We start from the raw sequence: 16,926 nt of genomic DNA, 5'->3' as shown, positions 1-16,926 counted from the left end.
AGTGGGCTTTGGCCACCGCGCTGGCCGTCCCCGCAAAATGGCTTGAGAAGGACTTGGATTGCACAGTAAGAGGAAGGATTCTGCCGGAGGCAAAGCTCTCCTGATCTTGTTCCACGGGATTTGTGCTCTTTTGTAGCCTCCTGCACTCTATTGCTTCTACAGACGACAGCCCGTGTGCTAACTCATCGCACAAAGCAAAGAGGAAAGAGGATTTGGTATAAAGGTAAAAAAAGAAAAGCCCCGAAAGCAAAATAAAATAAACCCAGAGAAACTGTGAAAAAAGGACCCCCCTGACGACACCCCGTGTCCCCCCCGGTGTGGATGAGGTATACACAGAAATCAAAATGGGATGATTAAGGCTGTTCTTGAAAGAAAAGGGGTGCCCGGCGGCGGGCGCGCTGGCTGCGTGGCGAGGCCGAGCGCGGCCCGTTCGATGCTTCCAATGGCTTTGGGGCAGCGCCGTGGGCCGGGACACATGGCCGCGTCGGCAAAGGCCGGCCGTGCCGCCTGTCAGAGTCCTATGGCCTCGTATTTCAGTGGTGAAACAGTGTTAGGTCCTAGCTGACGCGCTCCGGGGCTCCCCAGGGGGCCGGGAGCGGGCCGCAGTGCAGGGGGCGCAGGGACGACCCCATGGGGTGGATGGGGCTGGGAAGGAGAAGCGGTGCCCACAGCACCCAGCCCTCAGCTTGGGGCGGGGAAAACCTATGAAGAGACCAGAGCTGGAGTTTGGAAGGAGCAACTCTGTGTATAATCTTGAGAAAGGGCCACAGCCCACCTACGAGGCCTGACCCGATTGCCCAGATCAGGCCCATCCCCTCGGGGCGGCCATGGGGCAGAAGGTGCACCGCCCACCCGGTGCTGGGGCTTGCCGCGTGCCGTGCCGGAGCTGCTTGCAGGCGTGGGGGGCACCCACCCCAGGGCATCCGCCGGGCCCCCATTCGGCCGCCGTTTGGTCCAGCATCCAGGGATCGCCCTGCTTTCAAAAGCTTGTGAGAGACAGAGACAGGCATTAGTCCGAGCAGTGATGCCTCCACGGAGGGGACCCTGCCGAGCGGCAGTGCCAGCCCGAGCGAATGGGTGGCGGCGAGCCAAGATGTGCTGCTGGGGGAGCAGCTGCTGCCCGCCCCCGCGCTGGACGGGTTCCTGGAGCAGAGCTGGGGCCGCCCAAACCTTCCCTGCAAACCCAGGGTCTGCACCAGCCTCCACATGGCATCAGCCCACGCAGTGCTGCCGGGACCAGGGAACAAGGCTGAGCCCCCATGCCTTGGCTTGGGGCTGGCACTTGGGGATGAGGATGGGGACAGCATGAAGAGGATGGGGACGGACAGCATGAAGGCGATGGGGCTGCACTGTGTCCTTCTTGCCCCGGGGGCTGGGAGTGAGGCAGAACTGGGCTCAGCAGGTGCCAGGGGGGACAGGGGTGCCATGGGAGCCCAGGGATGGCACAGCAGAGGGGACTCATGTGATGGAGGGGATCGGTGCGATGGAGGGGACCAGTATGTGGCCCTGCCCTACGACACTCACTGTTATACCCAGAGTCCGGCGCCGTGTGCTGAATTCACTGGCGTCTTCATAGGTTTTTCCACGGCAACGACTCAGTCTCCACTTGCTTCCCAAACTCCTGCAGCAGGAGGGAGTGGGAGGGTGTCAGCTGCAGCCAGTGCGGGAAGAGCCCCTGGCGCAGCACCTGGTGCTGGCTGCACTCACCTTGTGCCGTTCTCTCACCAGAACGAAGTGAACTTCTTGCCGAAAGCCGACACCGCTGCAGGGAAGTGAGAAAGGCATCAGCGTGGAGCAGCCACGCTGGCCCCCCACCTCCCCATCTCCCAAACCGCTGCATTTGCCCCAAACTGCAGGAGCGCCACATCCTGCCATCTGCACCTGGCCACCCCTGCGGCACCCAACCCCATCTGAGTGCAGGAGAGCATCACTGAGCTGTCCCAGTCCCTGGGAGCAGCCCTCACCTTCAGTCAGTTTGCCTGCTTGTTCTGCTGCCCCCCCTGGCAGGATTTTGGAGAAAACGCTCTCTCCTTCCGTTCCGGGCTGTCCTGTTGCCGGGCCGGCAGGACCACGCAGCCCGGCTGCCCTTGGACCAGCCTTGCTGTCTGCTGCAGGATGAAGGAAGCCACCATTAGCAGGAATGGGCCTGGCGGGGGCTTCAGCTGAGTCCCTGGGGTGCCAGGCAGCTGGCACGGGGGAGGATGGCACTATGTCCCTGGGCCCACTGACCTGCTGCTCCCAGGGGCTGTGCCATGGGCGCTCTCCCCGGCTGCTGTGGCACTTTCGCTGCAGGTTTGGATGTGTCTGTCTGCTCCGCTTTTGGCTGGAATGAAGAAAACAGCTCTCAGGGCTCACCCACCCAGCAGAGCAGCCTCTGGGGGGACCTGGGCTGGGAGGTGACACCAAAACCCCCAAATGCTGTAGGAAAATGGCCCCGCAGCCCCAAAAGCAGCAGGGAGGGATCCAGGGCACAGGGATGTCCCCCCCACATTCCCTCAAGGGGATGGCTGCTCCCGCAGCATGCAGGGGTGGGCAGACAAGTGAGATCCACCTTGCCCCATGGTTCCTCCCCCCACCCCTTTCCCTGCCAAGCCCGTACTTACCGCCGGTGCTGTGTGCCCACCCGGCTGTGCATGGAGCGTGGCCGGCGCCTTCCCCACCGCCTGGGCTGGCCCCGGCTGCTGCTGCTGCGGTGGCCGGGACGATGGGGGTCCCTGGGTCCTACCCCGGGCCTCAGGCTGTGCCGAGCTCCCCGGCTGGGCAGCCTGCCGTGCTGCCGGCTGCTGCCTGCCGGCTGGCTGCTGCCCTGCCTGCTGCTGCCTGCCTGCCGGCTGCTGCGGGTGTGCGACAGGCTCTGGCTTCGGTGCTGGGGTGGCCGGCCCATGTGGCTGGGGGGGCTTCTGCGCTTTGGGGGTCTCGGCGCCATGGTGGTGTGCAGCGGGGCGGGATGGTGGGGCGTACTCAGCAGAGCCTGGGCCGTAGGGTGCAGGCACGCGGGGTTCAGGCTGCTGCGCCTTCTTGGGGGCGGCTGATGGCCCATGGCCACGGGGCTCATGGCGGCCTGGTTCCCGCGGGTGCTGCTTGCCCGAGCGCCGTGGGGGCTCGTCGCCGGCATGCCGGGATGTGCTGGCATGGCGCCCGTACTCTCCATGGTGCCGGTGCTCACGGTGCTGGGGGTAGTCGTCGTGCTGCCACGGGTCCTCGTCGGGGGGCTCGTCGTAGTCATGGTAGGTGTGCTTAACCGGGGGTCTCTTCTGCGAAGAAGAATGGCCGCCATAGTGCCTGGCCCTCTCCGCCCGTGCCTCCCTGGGCTTATCAAACCAGTCTGTCTCCTCCTGACCCAAATGATAGGCTTCGGAAACCAAAAACAAACCACAGTCAGTCTCTCACTTGAGGCCCCCCGGGTGAAGCCATGCAATGAGGTGGGAGAGGCAAGCAGCGGACATGCGAGTGGGGGACAGCCCGCGCCGCTGGGGAAGGGACACAGCACGGGACCGGCTAACACCGAACACCCAGGGCAGGGGGAGGAAGGCACATGTCAAGCAAACTGAGGCGGTGAGAGTGTCTCTGCGTACGAGCGGAGGGGCATGCCCCGGGGAAGCGCCATGCTCTGGGGTGCTCACCACGGGGAGCCGTTACCTTCGCTGTCCGAGACAACGCAATGGGCATCGTCCATGCCGTAGCCCTCCTCGTGCTTGTACGAGTGACTCCTTGGCACATCTTTGATGTGCTCTTGCACATCAGGCAACGAGTGGCTGGAGCAGAACTGGGAGCAGGGATCCCCTGCCGACTGGGAGCCGGGCCCTCCCACACTGCGTGACCCCCCCACTGTCTTCCCCAGGGGGCTGACAGGACTCTCCTCCTCCGAGGGCTGCGTGCGGATGGGCGCCCGCCCCCGACTCTGGCTCATGCTGAGGGACGAGGGCTTGGAGCCGCCTTTCTGGGAGCGCTCCATGCCCTCCCGCTCATAGGACTTGCTCCGGCTGCCCGCCTCCCGGCCAGAGGGCTTTTCCACCCCGTAGCTGGAGGAGCGGGTTCTGCTGCCGGCAGAGTAGACCCGCTCCTCCTCGTCCACCAGATCCCGGTTGGAGACGCCGTAGTACTTCTGCTGCTCGTAGACATTCTTCTTCAGGCCATAGGTGATCTCCTCCTGCAGCTTCTTGGCCCTGGAGGCCACATTGCTCCCACCGACCGAGGTTGTCACTGCGTAGGAGGCCAGGTCTGACTCCACATCTTTGGCTTCTTCGATGGGAGAAAACTTGGAGATCTTTTGCTCCATGCCTTGCTTCCTGTGCTTGCTGCGCTTCGAGGAGACAACAGCAGGTGCCAGGTTCTTGGAGGAATGCTTTGGCAGTGCTGCACTGGAGCTGTGCTTGTCAGCCCGTGAGGAGTGCCGGTACTCGCTGTCCCCATAGTAGTAGGACGAGCCAGCAGAGCTCCCCAACACCCGGCCATTGCTCTCAGTGCCCCGGTGGTAGCTGTTCTTCCCTCGGTGGTCCGGGCCGTGGTGGTCGTAGACATCCTCCTCAGACTCCTCCTCAGCTTTGGCATAGCAGCAGGGCCGGCTGGAGCCCTCAGCATCCCCCAAATCGCTCTTCTCTCTGCCATGGCGGCTGTCAGTGCCTGTGCTCACCGGCTCTGCTTTCTGCCCCTCCACTGCTGGGCTCTCCTTGGTGAGCTCGCTGATGTCCTCGATCATCACGTAGTTCCGGGGGATGTTCTGCTCCAGGCTGGTGTAGAGGGACTCGGATGAGAAGCTGGCCGAGGGGCCCTGTGCTGCACCAGCTCTCTCGGCTGGCCGGGCCTCGGGTACCTTGTACTGCTCGTAGCCACCACTCGCTGTCGTGGCACTGAAGGTGACGTCGGGGACGGCAGAGGAGCTGGTGGCCGTGCCGATAACCTCGTAGTTGGTGGGGATCTTCTGCTCCAGGTCAGCAAGCGAGGTCTGCCGTGGCTTCTGGTGCCCGCCAGTGACCTCGGCCAGGCTCTGGAAGAGGGAGGGCTGTGTTGCTGGCACAGCGGCCACCCCGGCGAAGGCGCTGGGGGTTTGATAGGGGTTTTGGGGCCGGTAGCCTGGCTGGCTTGGTGTGCCCAGCTCCGGGTACGTGGCACCAGGGGCCGGGAAGGCGCCGGGAGAAGCAAAGGTGGGCAGCGGGGCCGCTGGCAAGCCATCCTGTGTGGTGCTGGCCGCGGGGTATTGTGGGGGCTGTAGGCGTGGTGGTGGGAAGGCGGGGGGGCCAGGGGGAGCAGGGTACGGGTAGGCGCCATAGGAGGCAACAGGGGCGGCAAAGTCAGGGTACTGGCCGGTGGGCGCGGGGCGCAGGGCAGTGCTGTCGTAGGCGGCGAGGCGCAAGCTGTGTAGGTCGCTGTCGGACAGGTAGTCGCGGCGGTCCCCGGGGCCACGCAGGTAGGGGTGGTCCCGCCCACCCCCCCGGTCCTTCAGCAGCGACTCCTTGCGCTGGGTGATGCCCAGCTCCAGGTACTTCAGCTTGGCATCGATCTCCTTCTCCTCCTCGTCCAGCTCTGCCTGCTTCTTCCGCAGCTTGGTGGCCTCATGCTCCACCAGCTTCAGGTCGCGGTCCAGCTCCTTCAGCAGGCTGGCCTTGGTGACCGGCGCTGTGGCCTTGGGGGCCAGGCTGCTCAGGTAGAGCTGGGGGGTGGCCGGGCTGGCCAGGGGGACGTGGGGCTCCTCAGGCGGTGGGCTGGGCAGCGTCCGCTTCACCTTGCGCGCCAGCGGGCTTGACTGCAGCCCCCCAACCTGCAAAGCCAAGAAAACCTGGTCAGGGCTGAGAATGGGTGTCCCCTCATGTCCCCCCTGAGCATCGCGGAGCTTCTCCTGTGCCCCGGGGCTGCAACGAGACAGCCCCCTGTGCACATGTTCCCCCATGCACCAGGGAAGTGGCATTTATGTAAAAGCGCAATAAATAGGATGGAAGTAACAGGCAGGGCGCTTTCCGTGAGTAATTACCGGGGTGGAAGCCAGCCAAGCGCCGGGTTGGCCACGTGCGTGCTGCCGCCTGCCACAAAAACTGCTCTGCGTCCTCAGGCACTCAGCGGCAGGGCTCGGGGGAGCAGCCGGGGCTGCTGCTGCCCCAACAATTGCCCCAGGGCTCTTTGTGGGGCATTTGGCAGCCAAAGGCAACTTTGATGCGTGGGGACAAAGGTGGAGTGAGAGCTGCCGTAAGCCAAAAGAGAGCCGTGCGCAGCAGCTGCGCCTCGGGAGAGGAGGGGAACGCGGCTGGGGCAGGGGACAAGGGACAGCCCCGATCCTGCCACCCAGCAGCAGGTCCTGCAGCTGGTGGAGCTCCAGGGCCTCCCTCCGGCTGCCGCTCCTGTGCCTGCTGGCTGCTGTGGGAAGCCAGCTTTTTAAAATATCAATTGCTGCAGCGCTAATGAAACTGAAATGTCCCGAGGTGCCTCCTGGAGCTGTTCGCCAAGGGAAAAGTTGTTCTCTGCACTGACATACCTGGGTGCTGGGAAGCAGCGGGTGCTGGTAGAGGGAGAACCTGTCCTTGCCGGCCTCCTCAGCGGTGGGGCTGATGGGCTTGGGGTCGGAGAGGGAGCGCTGCATGGTCTTGATGGGGCGCGGCAGCGTCTGCTGGCGCTGGGCCGAGTCGGTGAAGTGCTTCTGTGGGGGCACGTGAGCCTTGTTCAGCCGCTCACTGGTGGCAAAGGAGGACTCCAGGAGACGGTGGGGGGACAGGGGGGAGACGGGCGAATAGAGGACCTGAGGAGAGCGGGGCGGCTGGCGGGTCACCAGCTGGGAGAGGGACTCGGCCGGCAGATGGGACTGGTAGCCGATTTCCAGGGGATCTGGCTTCTTCTTCTCGAACTTGCCCAGGGTTTGCTGCCGGACAGCATGGGGGTCCAGGGGGCCCGTACCCACCATCTGGATGTTGGTGGAGTAGGGGGGGATGGTGGTGGGCACAGTCAGCTGGGGGACCACCACGCCGGGCTGGGGGGCCGGCTCCGGCTCCGTCTGGCAGGCCAGGCTCTCGCCTCGCTGCGTCTTCTCCGGGGCTGAGATGTACTTGACGATCTCCACCCGGGGGTCATGGGTGGTGATGTGGATGGAGGGGGAGACGCGGAGGAGCTGGTCAGGCTCTGTCTGCACTGAGCAGTCGCTGATGGTCTGGATGCCCACACTGGCTGTGCCGCGGGCCGTCCCCTCCGTCTTGCCCTCAGTACCGGCCTCGGTGTGCCGCGATGGCCGGGAGCGCCGGCGCCGCACAGGCTGCTCCCACTCCCCGCTGTCCTCCTCGTCTGTCTGCACGCTGCAGTCAGCACTGCGCCGCACCCGCCGCCGCCGTGACAGCAGGTACCGCTCCTCACCGTCCTCCTCATCCGTCTGCACGCTGCTGTCTGCCGTCTTCCTCGCCGCAAAGGCCTCCCGTGCCGCATCCTTCTCATAAGCATCCCGCAGCCGTGGCATTGAGTTCCTCTTCTTCATGCCCCGGCTGGGCTCCCAGGACTCCTCGGCCTGCAGCGACATGTCTGAGGCCGAGCTGCTGAGGGGCCGCTGCGGCGTGGGGTAACGGGGGCCAGTGGCTCCCTCTGGCAGTGCCTGTCCCGGCGGGGGCCATGCCTGCCCGTTGTGCGGTGGGCCCCGTGGCAGCTCGACGGGCCCCTCGGGCGGGCGGGCAGTGGGCTCAGCTGGGAAGACGCTTTTCTGGCGCTTCTGCTCCTCCAGTTGCTGCTGCAGCTGGTGCTGGAGCTGGTGGATGTGCTCGAGCTGCAGGCGCTGCTGGGCGAGCTGCTCCCGCTGCAGCGCCAGCTGCGCGTGCCGCTCCTCCTGCTGCTGCTGCAGCACCTGCTGCTTGATGCACTGCAGCTCCTGCAGCTCCCGCTGCACCAGCAGCTGCTCCTTTTCCCGGTGCCGCTGCAGCTCCGCGCGTTCCCGCTCCAGCTCCTCCTGCAGCCGCAGCTGCCGCAGCTTCTCCAGCTCCACGCGCTCCCGCTCCAGCTGCAGCACATGCTCCTGCTGCTTGCGTTGCCGCTCCTCCTCCCGCTCCCGCTCCTCTCTCTGAGCCCCATCCACCGCTGCCTTGGCTGCTGTGGTCACCTGCCCACCCTCCTTGCCGGCCACCGGTGCTGCCGGACCCTCAGCGCGGGGAGCAGCCCCTGCCGGCTCCGCTCTCTGCAAGCCGCTGGAGGGGGCAGTGGGGGCTTTGGTAGCAGGGCTGGTGCCTGCTGGTGCTGTGCTGACAGGCTTGCCCAGGTAGACGGGTGTCTCCATCAGCGAGGCCGCCGGCCGGCTGGGGGCCGGGTAGCGGTAGAGGCCCTGTGCTGCCAGCGGGACGCGGGGGGAGATAAGCGGCAGCCGGGCCAGGCTGGCCAGCGGCACCGCCGCCACACTGCCCGGGCCATAGGGTCTGTAGAGCCCGCGCAGCATGGGCCGCAGCACTGAGGCCGGCTGGGTGGTGATGGGCAGCGTGGAGGCGATGGGCGTGTTGATGGTGGAGTAGATCATCCCGTCGGCAGCTCGCACGGTGGCGGTGGAAGGGAACATCTGCCGGACAGTGCCCAGGCGGACGCCAGGGACGTTGTACTGCACCAGGTTGCCGAAGCCCTGCTGTGCCTCGGGGAAGGAGGGGTTGTACACCCTGCTGGGTTTAGGGGGCGCGGGGCCCTGCTGCTGAGCTGCCAGCCCCCCCGCACCCCCTGGCCCAGCACTGGGGCCGTAGGGCAGCAGGTCGGGGCCGTTGGCATGCCGGCCCCCGTACTGGTCCATGGAGTTGAGGGCAGCGCACATGCGGCTGATCTCGCGCGCGGTGGTAGCACTGTAGTGGGCCAGGCTGGACTCCTGGAAGCTGGCCAGGTCCCCCCGGGGCGAGAAGCGGTAGTCGGAGTAGATATTGGAGACCGAACTGTACCTCCGCATGGGGAGCGAGTGGCCCAGCAGCTCCCCTGGCTGGCGGAGGTCGGAGAAGGAGCCATACTGCAGCCCCTGGCCCAGGTAACCCCCCTCGGCGAAGCCCACGCTGTAGGAATGCTTCATAGTGCTGAGGTCCACAGCAGCGTCACGTGCCGGGGAGGGGAAGGGCTGATCCCCCTTCGTGGGGTAGTAGCTCATCCCGATTTCAGAGAGGTTCGTGTCGGACATGGAGGAGTAGAGGCGTCCGAAGGTGCCAGTGGGGTAAAACTTCTGCTCCTCATAGAGCGCGGGTGCCGGGGCTGGCTGCTCCCGGTAGGGGAAGGTCTCTGGCAGCTCCGGCTCTCTGCTGCCGTAGAGGGGAACACTGGCTTTCAGGCCGGGCACCACCGCTTCCCCAGCTTTCTTCTCCGGCATCTTGGAGGTGGGGTTAAAAGCACCGGTGCAGCTGCCACCAAAGGGGAACTTGTAGACCATGTCACAACAGGCCACCTGGCTCTCCGGCTTCACACCTGTCAGGTCCAGCACATTAGCTGGCAGCTCCTCCTTCAGCACTTTGGTCACAGGGCTGGCTGCCGCTTCCTCCATCTGCACCATCATCACCTGGGACTTCTTGCTGCCCATGGCAAGGAGCGGGCTCTGGCTCTTCAGCTCCACTGGCACCGCCCGGTACAGCTCTGAGCCTGACTCTGGTGGGAAGGGCTGCGGGAGGCCGCCGACATTCTGCGCCCCGCTGCTCTGTGTGATAAGCATGTCCTTCTTCACCACCTGGCCTGGCACCCCGTATCTTGCAAACTTGGTCTGCGGGGCAGCAGCGGGCTCAGGCTTGCTGCCGGCCACCCCGCTGGCTCTGACAGCGGCCGTCTGGACACCCTGCTCCACCTGCTTCACCTGCGCCAAGCACACCGGGCTCCCAGTGCCCTGCCCGAAGTCCACCCGGCTCTGGAAAGGGTCTCCATACACCACGGGCTGCTTGGACTGTGAGAGGAGCATGGGGGAGGCGATGGCCAGGCCGGCGGTGCTGGCTGCTGCAATGATGGCGTGGGGCTGTTCCTGGGCATTGAGGTTGATGATCAGGGGCTGGATGGCCGTGGACTGCCGGCTGGGGATGTGATCCAAGGTCAGGCAGTACTTCCTGGCCTCGGTGGCCAAGGAGGTGAGATCCATGCCTTGGTCCGTGATGATGATGGGGGCGGACTTCAGCGCAGTCCGTAAGTCCACGGCATTAGTGCCCGATGCCTTGGGCCCTGGCTCAACCCGGGATGTGCCGGGGATGGAGGAGATGCGGCACAGGGAGATGTTTTCCGCAGGGAGTGCTCCCCAGCCGTACAGCCCTGCGATGCTGTCAGCGGCTGAAGTCACAGCAGGCGTCTTCTGGGCCTGCTCCTTCACCGGCTGTGCCCTGACGTAGGCTCCCAGCGGCTGCTCCGGTGCCGGGCTGTAGCCATGTGCTGGCAGCTGCCGGCTCGTCCTGGTGGGGGATGAGGTGGGGGACGTCAAGGAGCTGGAGCTGGCTGGCTTGGTTTGGCTGGCTGCGTCAGCTGCCAGCGTGATCACCATGAAGGGGGAATCCTGTGAGGAGGGCTGCCGGGCCAGGCGTGGTGAGCCTGCCCGGTGCGGTGTCTGTGTCCCCTGCGCCACCATGGGGGAGGAGGTGGCAGGGCTGGCAGCTGCGGCAGTGGGACCCTCATAGGGGAGGAGGGGGCTCTGTGTCTGCGTGGAAAACTCTGCAGTGGCCTTGGCGGCACGGGTGGGACTCTGCGTGGGGGAGGTGGGTGAGAGTGGAGTGCTGGAGCTCTTGAAGAAGGGGTGCATCTTGGGCGGTGGGGGCTTGCTGTCGCTCGTGGCCGGGAGCTTCTCCCTGGCTGTCTGCACGCTGATCTCCACCGACGCCTTGCTTCTGCCAGGGTCCTCTGTCTGTGAGCCATAGCTGACTGTGCTCTTCACTGGGCTGTAGCTTCTGCTGGCTACAGATGGGGCCTCTGGAGCTGGGGAGCCATAGCTCTGCAATGTGCTCCCAGGGCCACCCGCCGCTGTTGTCACCGTGCTGGTAACTTTGCCGTAGGTGTAAGGAGTGGTGGCAGCCTTGGATGCCAAGCTGGGCACTGCCGGGGAGCTCTGGAGCTTGGCTGGGTCTTGCCCCTCTTTCGCAAAATGCTGGGTTACCCGAACATCGGGAATGGCCTTGCCTGTGCTGCTGTCAGAGGTGGCGAAGGAGACAGGAGCAGAGAGCTGTGTGGGGCTGGTGCCGGGGGTGAGGGGACCCCCGTTCTGCTTTAGTAGGTCAGCATAGGCGCTCTCGGCATTGAGGAAGTGCTTCTCCTGGTACGCCTCCTCCTGCCCCTTCACCTTCTCTCCCTGTTCCAGGGCCAGGTCAAAGGAGGAGGACCTGCGCATCCTGGAGATGCTCTGTGAGGTCTGCAGGATCTCCTCATACACGGCTTCTGCCTTTGGCAGGGGGCTGGGGTAGCTGGGCTGGGAGGGGCGCGCGGGACCGCCCTCATACTGGTACTCCTCACCGTACTGGTACTCAAAGCCGTTCTGGCCCTCGCTGCCGCGGTAGCCGACCTGCTGGTAGGCGCTGCCATAGGAAACAGCTGGCTGGGCCTGCTGGACCTGCTGCTTCTGCATCATCTCTGCCTTCCTCATCATTTCCTCATAGGCTTCCTCGGCGCTTTTGAGGGGCTTGCTGGCGGGCTGGGTGGGGCCGCTCTCCCCCTTCTCTGTCGGGGAGTACAGCGACATGAAGGTGGGCAGGTTGTACTCACTGCCCGACTTGTACAGCTTGGAGGCCACAGCCTCGAAGCTCTCGGCCTCTGAGTCAATGGAGGGCGAGTACTCGGAGCAGGAGGAGCGGTGCAGCTCCTCCATCTCTGCCGCCTGCCGCAGCTCCTCGGTGGGGGAAGCGTCCTCGATGGGGGAGAGGTTGCTGGGGGGGGTTTTGGAGCGCTCCCTCCTCCGCTGGGCCCTCAGCTCCTCCTTGTCACGCTTGGTCTTGCGCGCCGTGCTCCGGATGCGCTGCTGCTCCACCTCCCGCATCTTCTCCTGCTCCCGCAGCAGCTCCTCTTCCTCCCGCAGCTCCTCCTCCTCCGATGAGTCCTCGATGGTGGGCAGCAAGGGGCCATGTGAGCGGTGGCGAGCCTTCCTCTGCTGCTTCACCTCCTCCAGCCGCTGCCGGCGGCTGGGGCTGCTGTCACTGTCCTCCTCCAGGGAGGAAATGGAGGTGGGCGAGGTGCCTGAGGTGTAGCTGGGCGTTGTGGCGGGCAGGGTGGAGGAGTACTCGCCGCGGGAGCGTTCCTCGGGGGAGCCCGTCAGGCTCTCCATCTCCAGCTCGGGCTCCCGGTCCAGGCTGGCGTCTGCCTCCTGCCCCATCTCCATCTCCCGGCCATAGCCAGTTGTGCTGTTCAGCTCGATGGTCTTGAAGCGACGCAGTCCGCCTTGGGCCGTGTTCAGGTCGTCGCCCTCTGCCACCTCCAGCTCCTTCCTCTCCTCCTTGTAGAGGCTGCCAGGGCTGTGTGGCAGGCGCCGCTTGGCCGACGCTGGCTCTTTGCCTTTCTCTGCCTCAGCCTTCTGCCCGGCTTTGGGGATGCTGTACTTGGCACGCCCGTAGCCTTCCTCCTCCTCCTCCTCGAGGTTGTCCTCCTCTGCACTCATCTCCATGATCTGCCTCCGCATGAACTCCTCATCGCTCACCTCTGCCTCCCGGCCCTTGGGCCGGGGGGGCACCGGAGAGAAGCCCCCCTCGCTGCTGTCCTCCACGTAGTCATGCCGTAGCTTGCTGCCAAACTCATCCGAGGACTCCGTGCTCTCCCGCCGCTCCCGCTGGTTCTCCCACTCCAGTGAGTCCTCATCTTCCTCCAAGATGTCCTCCAGCTCCTCATCCGAGTCAAAGGCTTCAGGGGTGATGGAGAGGTATCGTGGCCGCTGCCGCTGCTCCTCCCGTGGCTCCGGGCCACCCTTGCCGTGCTCAGCGGGCTCCGGTGGGGGACCCCGGCCTTCCAGGAGGGGCCGCATGCTGCTCTCCAGCTTGGTGAGCTCGGAGGGGCTGGGGGGGCTCTGCCCGGCCAGCCCAGTGCCACTCAGCTTCTCCTCCTCCTGCTGCACCAGGCCGGTGATCTCGCTGTGCGAGCTGGAGATGCCATCAGAGGAGTAGCCGGTGTCACTGAGGCTCTGGGGGCTGCGGGACAGGTCCGGGGGGTACGGCTTGCTCCCCTCCTGTGGGCAGGGCAGAGCACAGTGTCAGACCTGCGCGGCTTCGGAGCTGCTACCCCTGCTCCCCCACCTAATCCTCCCCTGGGGAGCACGCAGAAGGTCTGGGCGGCGTTGGGAGGCTGGGGGCTGCCCCGTGTAACTCCCAATGGCTTGTCAGCAATTTGTCTGTGCGCTAACGAAGGCAGGTGATGGGGCGCTCTGCGTGCAGGGGATGGCACAGCAAATGTCCCCAGGGTGCAGGCATTGTGGGACTCATCAATATGTTTAAAAAACTGGGCCCTGTCAGCCTTATCTCTCCAGCAGCTAGCAGGAGAAGGCTGTCTAATGGCAATATCCATTTTTTTACTACTCACTACTCAGAGACTCGAGGTGGCTGAGCCCTGTCGTTAAGCTGGGGTACCGATGGCTGTGTGCCCTTTGCTGGGGCAGGGGAGCACAGGCAGAGCTGTCGCTCATCCCAGGCAGCTACCTGCACCAGGACAAGCCCAGGCACTGGTAACTGGGGAGGGTTCTGGGGAGCGGGCAGCCCTTGCACCCCTGCACCTGGCCAGGCTGGCACAGTGGCACTGAGGGAACATGAGCTTCAGCAGCTGCAACTGTGGGGATCTTTAACGAGCTTTAATTTCCCTGACTGACAGGCCTGCCTTCAGAAGCAGGGCAGCCCCCAGGACCCTCCTTAGATGCCAGCAGAAATAAACAGGCCCTTTTAATTGATGTTACAATTAGGCAGGGTGGGGGCAAGCTTCCGAGCCCTGGGGAAAGCCCTGTCACACTTTGCTCTGATGAGACGGGCAGGACCTGTCACCCCAGGGAGCCACCAGGGACCTTATTTGATTTCGGAAGTGCCAGCAGACAAGGATAGAACAGCCTCTTCCCCAGGGGCAGCTGCCCCCCAGCTGGTGGGGGCCTCCTGCCATGTCCCCTGCCCAAAGGGGGGTTGTTGGCTGCTGCTGGGATGGTTGCTCTTAGGGGAAAACTATCCTAGTGCAGCCAAATGTTTGCCCAAACCATACTGAATTTTAAAAATGGTGGGATGAGGAGCTTGAAAAATGCCAACTGCTGCAACACAACATGTTCTGAAATGAGTTTTCCATTTAACAACAAATTCAGCTGCCCTTATATTATTTAAAACAAATCCAAAGGCTAAAGATTACATGAACTATCGCATTATGCCCAAATTGATCTAATCCTAATAAAGAGCAGGCAAACTCCAGCATGCTGCTGTAGAAGTTCCCGAGCAGTGTGAAACTGCTGAGACAGCAGTTTGCAGCTCACCCTTTCCTGTGGCAAGCGGCCTCCAGGACACGGTTTCTGCTCCGACTCGGAACAACCCCCCATCTGAGCATCGCTGTTGGCGCAGACAGGGCTCAGCACTGCACCAGCCCTGGGGACACACAGCCCCAGGGCTGCTCGGGCGGGGACACGGGGACACGCGCCCCCAGAACTCACCTCTTGCTCCTTCGCCCGCGGTGCCTCAGGGAGTGCCCGGCTTTCCTTGCTCTCCCCCTCCGCTTTGGGGGTCTCGCTCTTCCCCTTTGGTGTGGCGGTGCTCTCGGGAGCTCTGGAAGGTTTCGGAGCAGCTTTGGGCAGCGCTTTTTCCTCTGACGGTGCCGGGGGCTTCTTCTCCGGCGGGGCAGGGCTGGGGGCCCGGCTGGGTTCAGCAGCCCGCAGGCTCCGCGCAGGTGAGGGCTGCCGCTCCGGGGGTGCCGCCGGTTCGGCGGGTGCCGGTGCTCTCTGGTGCTGGCTGGCAGCTGGCGGCTGGTGCCGGGGGGAGCCGGGGGGTGGTTGCTTTGGGGCAGGCAGAGGCATGGGGGCTGGGTCACCAAGGCTGCCTTCGAGCAGGCGCTGAGTTTGGCAGTTCAAGCACAGCCATTCATTTTTCTGCAAAACAGAGAAAGGAAAGTTCTCTTCAAACTCCATGAGATTTGGCCCGGTGGGGGTGTCATTGAGATCTGCTGATGGGACACGCAGTGATGGCGCAAAGGACTCAGCCCACATAAAGCAGATAACTGGCTTCGGCGATGCCGGGCGGTGAGCAGGCAAGTGTCATAACGCTGGCATGGGCTGTGGAGGGGTGTGCAGCATTGCAGCTGAATCATACAAACCATCTAGAAGAGACTAACCGTCCAGCTCAGACCTACCCCTGTCCAGGCCTCGGTGATGTTCAGCCAGAGGGATGATGGCTATGGCACAGGGATTTCACACTCTCCCCCATGACACCTCAGTATCACCAGCTCTCTTCATCTCCAGTCTTGCCAATATTTCAATTTTAAATGAAATCAAACAATGAAGGCAGATTGCTACTGTAGCTTAACACTTTTTTGGCTCCACACAGCTTCTCTTTCCTCAATACAATAAAGGTTTAATAGCATAATCATAATACTTAAGGATCTTTTTTTCTAGGTTATCAGAAAATACTGGGTACACAAGTACGCAAAAATTTCCCAAAGATATTACTCAAAGTACACGCTGTGCAGGAAAAGAACAAGACAATCTTGTCTAGTGAAATTCTCAGCAAGAGCCATCGTTTTATGACCTGGAAAAAGCCGCTTGCACGCGGGGCGGTGAGTGGCAGAGAGCCCGCGGGGCTGCGGCGGGGGCTCTGCATTAGATCTGAAGCACTTTCCCCCCCCCGGGTCATGTAAGGGCTATTTTTACCCACCCAGGAATGTCCAGGAATAGGGGCCTGACATTTCCTTCCCTTTTGATGTTTCATAAACTTAAATCTTTTTAGTTTTGCTGCTGACAGTCTGCTATGCTCCAACTCCTTTTCCCCAGACTTCTTTGCTGATCCGTTGCTCCTGGAGCTCAGGGTGGCCAATCTCAGGGGGCAGCTGGCCCCAAGGAGCTGTCATGCTGTTAGAGACATGGGCTTGGTCTTCAGCTGGACCAGCCTGGGATTGGAGCTGCAAGCCAGCCCTGTCTCCTGGAGCCACAGAGGTCATGGTCTCCATGGAGAAGATGAGGTTCACCAAAATGGTCTCAAGGAAAAGGCCTCAAGTTACACCACGGCAGATTTAGATCAGTTATTAAGAACAATTTCTTCCTGGAAAGGATTGTCAGGCATTGGAACAGGCTGCCCAGGGCAGTGGTGGAGTCACAGCCCCTGGAGGGGTAGAACAGATGTGGAGATGAGGTTCCTGGGGACATGGGTTAGTGGTGGACTTGGTGGTGTCAGGTTAACAGTTGGACTTGATTACCTTAAGGGTCTTCTCCAACCTAAATGATTCCATGATTCTACTCTACGGCTCTAAAAACCCCACCTGTGAGATGGCGGCAGCACAATGGGCTTGGCACCCGCAATCAGAAGTCCCCCTGTTTTGAGGAGATGCTGGCGATGTTTTGCAGCTGGCGGTGGCCAGGAGCAGTGGGTGTCCCCATGGACAGTACTTCACTCCTGCAGCCACCTGAGCCAGGAGCTGCCACCAGCCCACGCTGGCTGGGGAGCGAGGGGCAGAGATGCTTCTCCTGCAGGGAAGGGGCACACGTGCAGCATCCTCCCACCACCCCACAGCAGCCCCCGGTCCCACACAAACATCTTAGGAATATACTAGGGGCATTAAAAAAAATCCCTTTCAGCACGGTAATATTTAATTACTGCTTAATCAAAGAGAAAGTCTAATTAAGGGGCAAGTGCAGCCTATTGTATTGTAATGATTGCATTTGTCTTTTTTTATTTCAGAACTCGTTCTTGTCCCCGTGTCTCTGAATCAGACCTCCTCGCCCCGCTCCAATCCGTAATTATTTCAGACTGCAGAGGGAAATGTGATTGCATGACACAAATTGAATCTCTGCCTCATGGAAACACGCGGCCTTTCATTTTTCTTTGAGGAATCCCATTT

At 62.8% G+C, this 16,926-nt stretch overlaps 1 protein-coding gene across 1 annotated transcript in view; it reads right to left on the bottom strand.

The window, feature by feature from the left end:
- Positions 1–618: 618 nt before the first annotated feature.
- Positions 619–16,926, bottom strand: part of BSN (bassoon presynaptic cytomatrix protein) — a gene marked incomplete at its 5' end in the record, with an annotated part of 91,754 nt that continues 75,446 nt past the window's right edge. The window contains 9 exons of the mRNA XM_082060003.1: positions 619–986; positions 1,525–1,621; positions 1,708–1,762; positions 1,965–2,108; positions 2,230–2,323; positions 2,604–3,352; positions 3,640–5,758; positions 6,467–13,087; positions 14,534–14,965. Coding sequence (XP_081916129.1) covers positions 1,722–1,762; positions 1,965–2,108; positions 2,230–2,323; positions 2,604–3,352; positions 3,640–5,758; positions 6,467–13,087; positions 14,534–14,965 — 10,200 coding nt within the window. The 3' untranslated portion in view covers positions 619–986; positions 1,525–1,621; positions 1,708–1,721. The remainder of the gene's footprint in view (positions 987–1,524; positions 1,622–1,707; positions 1,763–1,964; positions 2,109–2,229; positions 2,324–2,603; positions 3,353–3,639; positions 5,759–6,466; positions 13,088–14,533; positions 14,966–16,926) is intronic.

This window comes from Streptopelia decaocto (genome assembly GCF_964273445.1).
Source record: "Streptopelia decaocto genome assembly, chromosome: 8".
Taxonomy (NCBI): domain Eukaryota; kingdom Metazoa; phylum Chordata; class Aves; order Columbiformes; family Columbidae; genus Streptopelia; species Streptopelia decaocto.
This window is presented reverse-complemented; position numbering and strand designations above follow the sequence as displayed.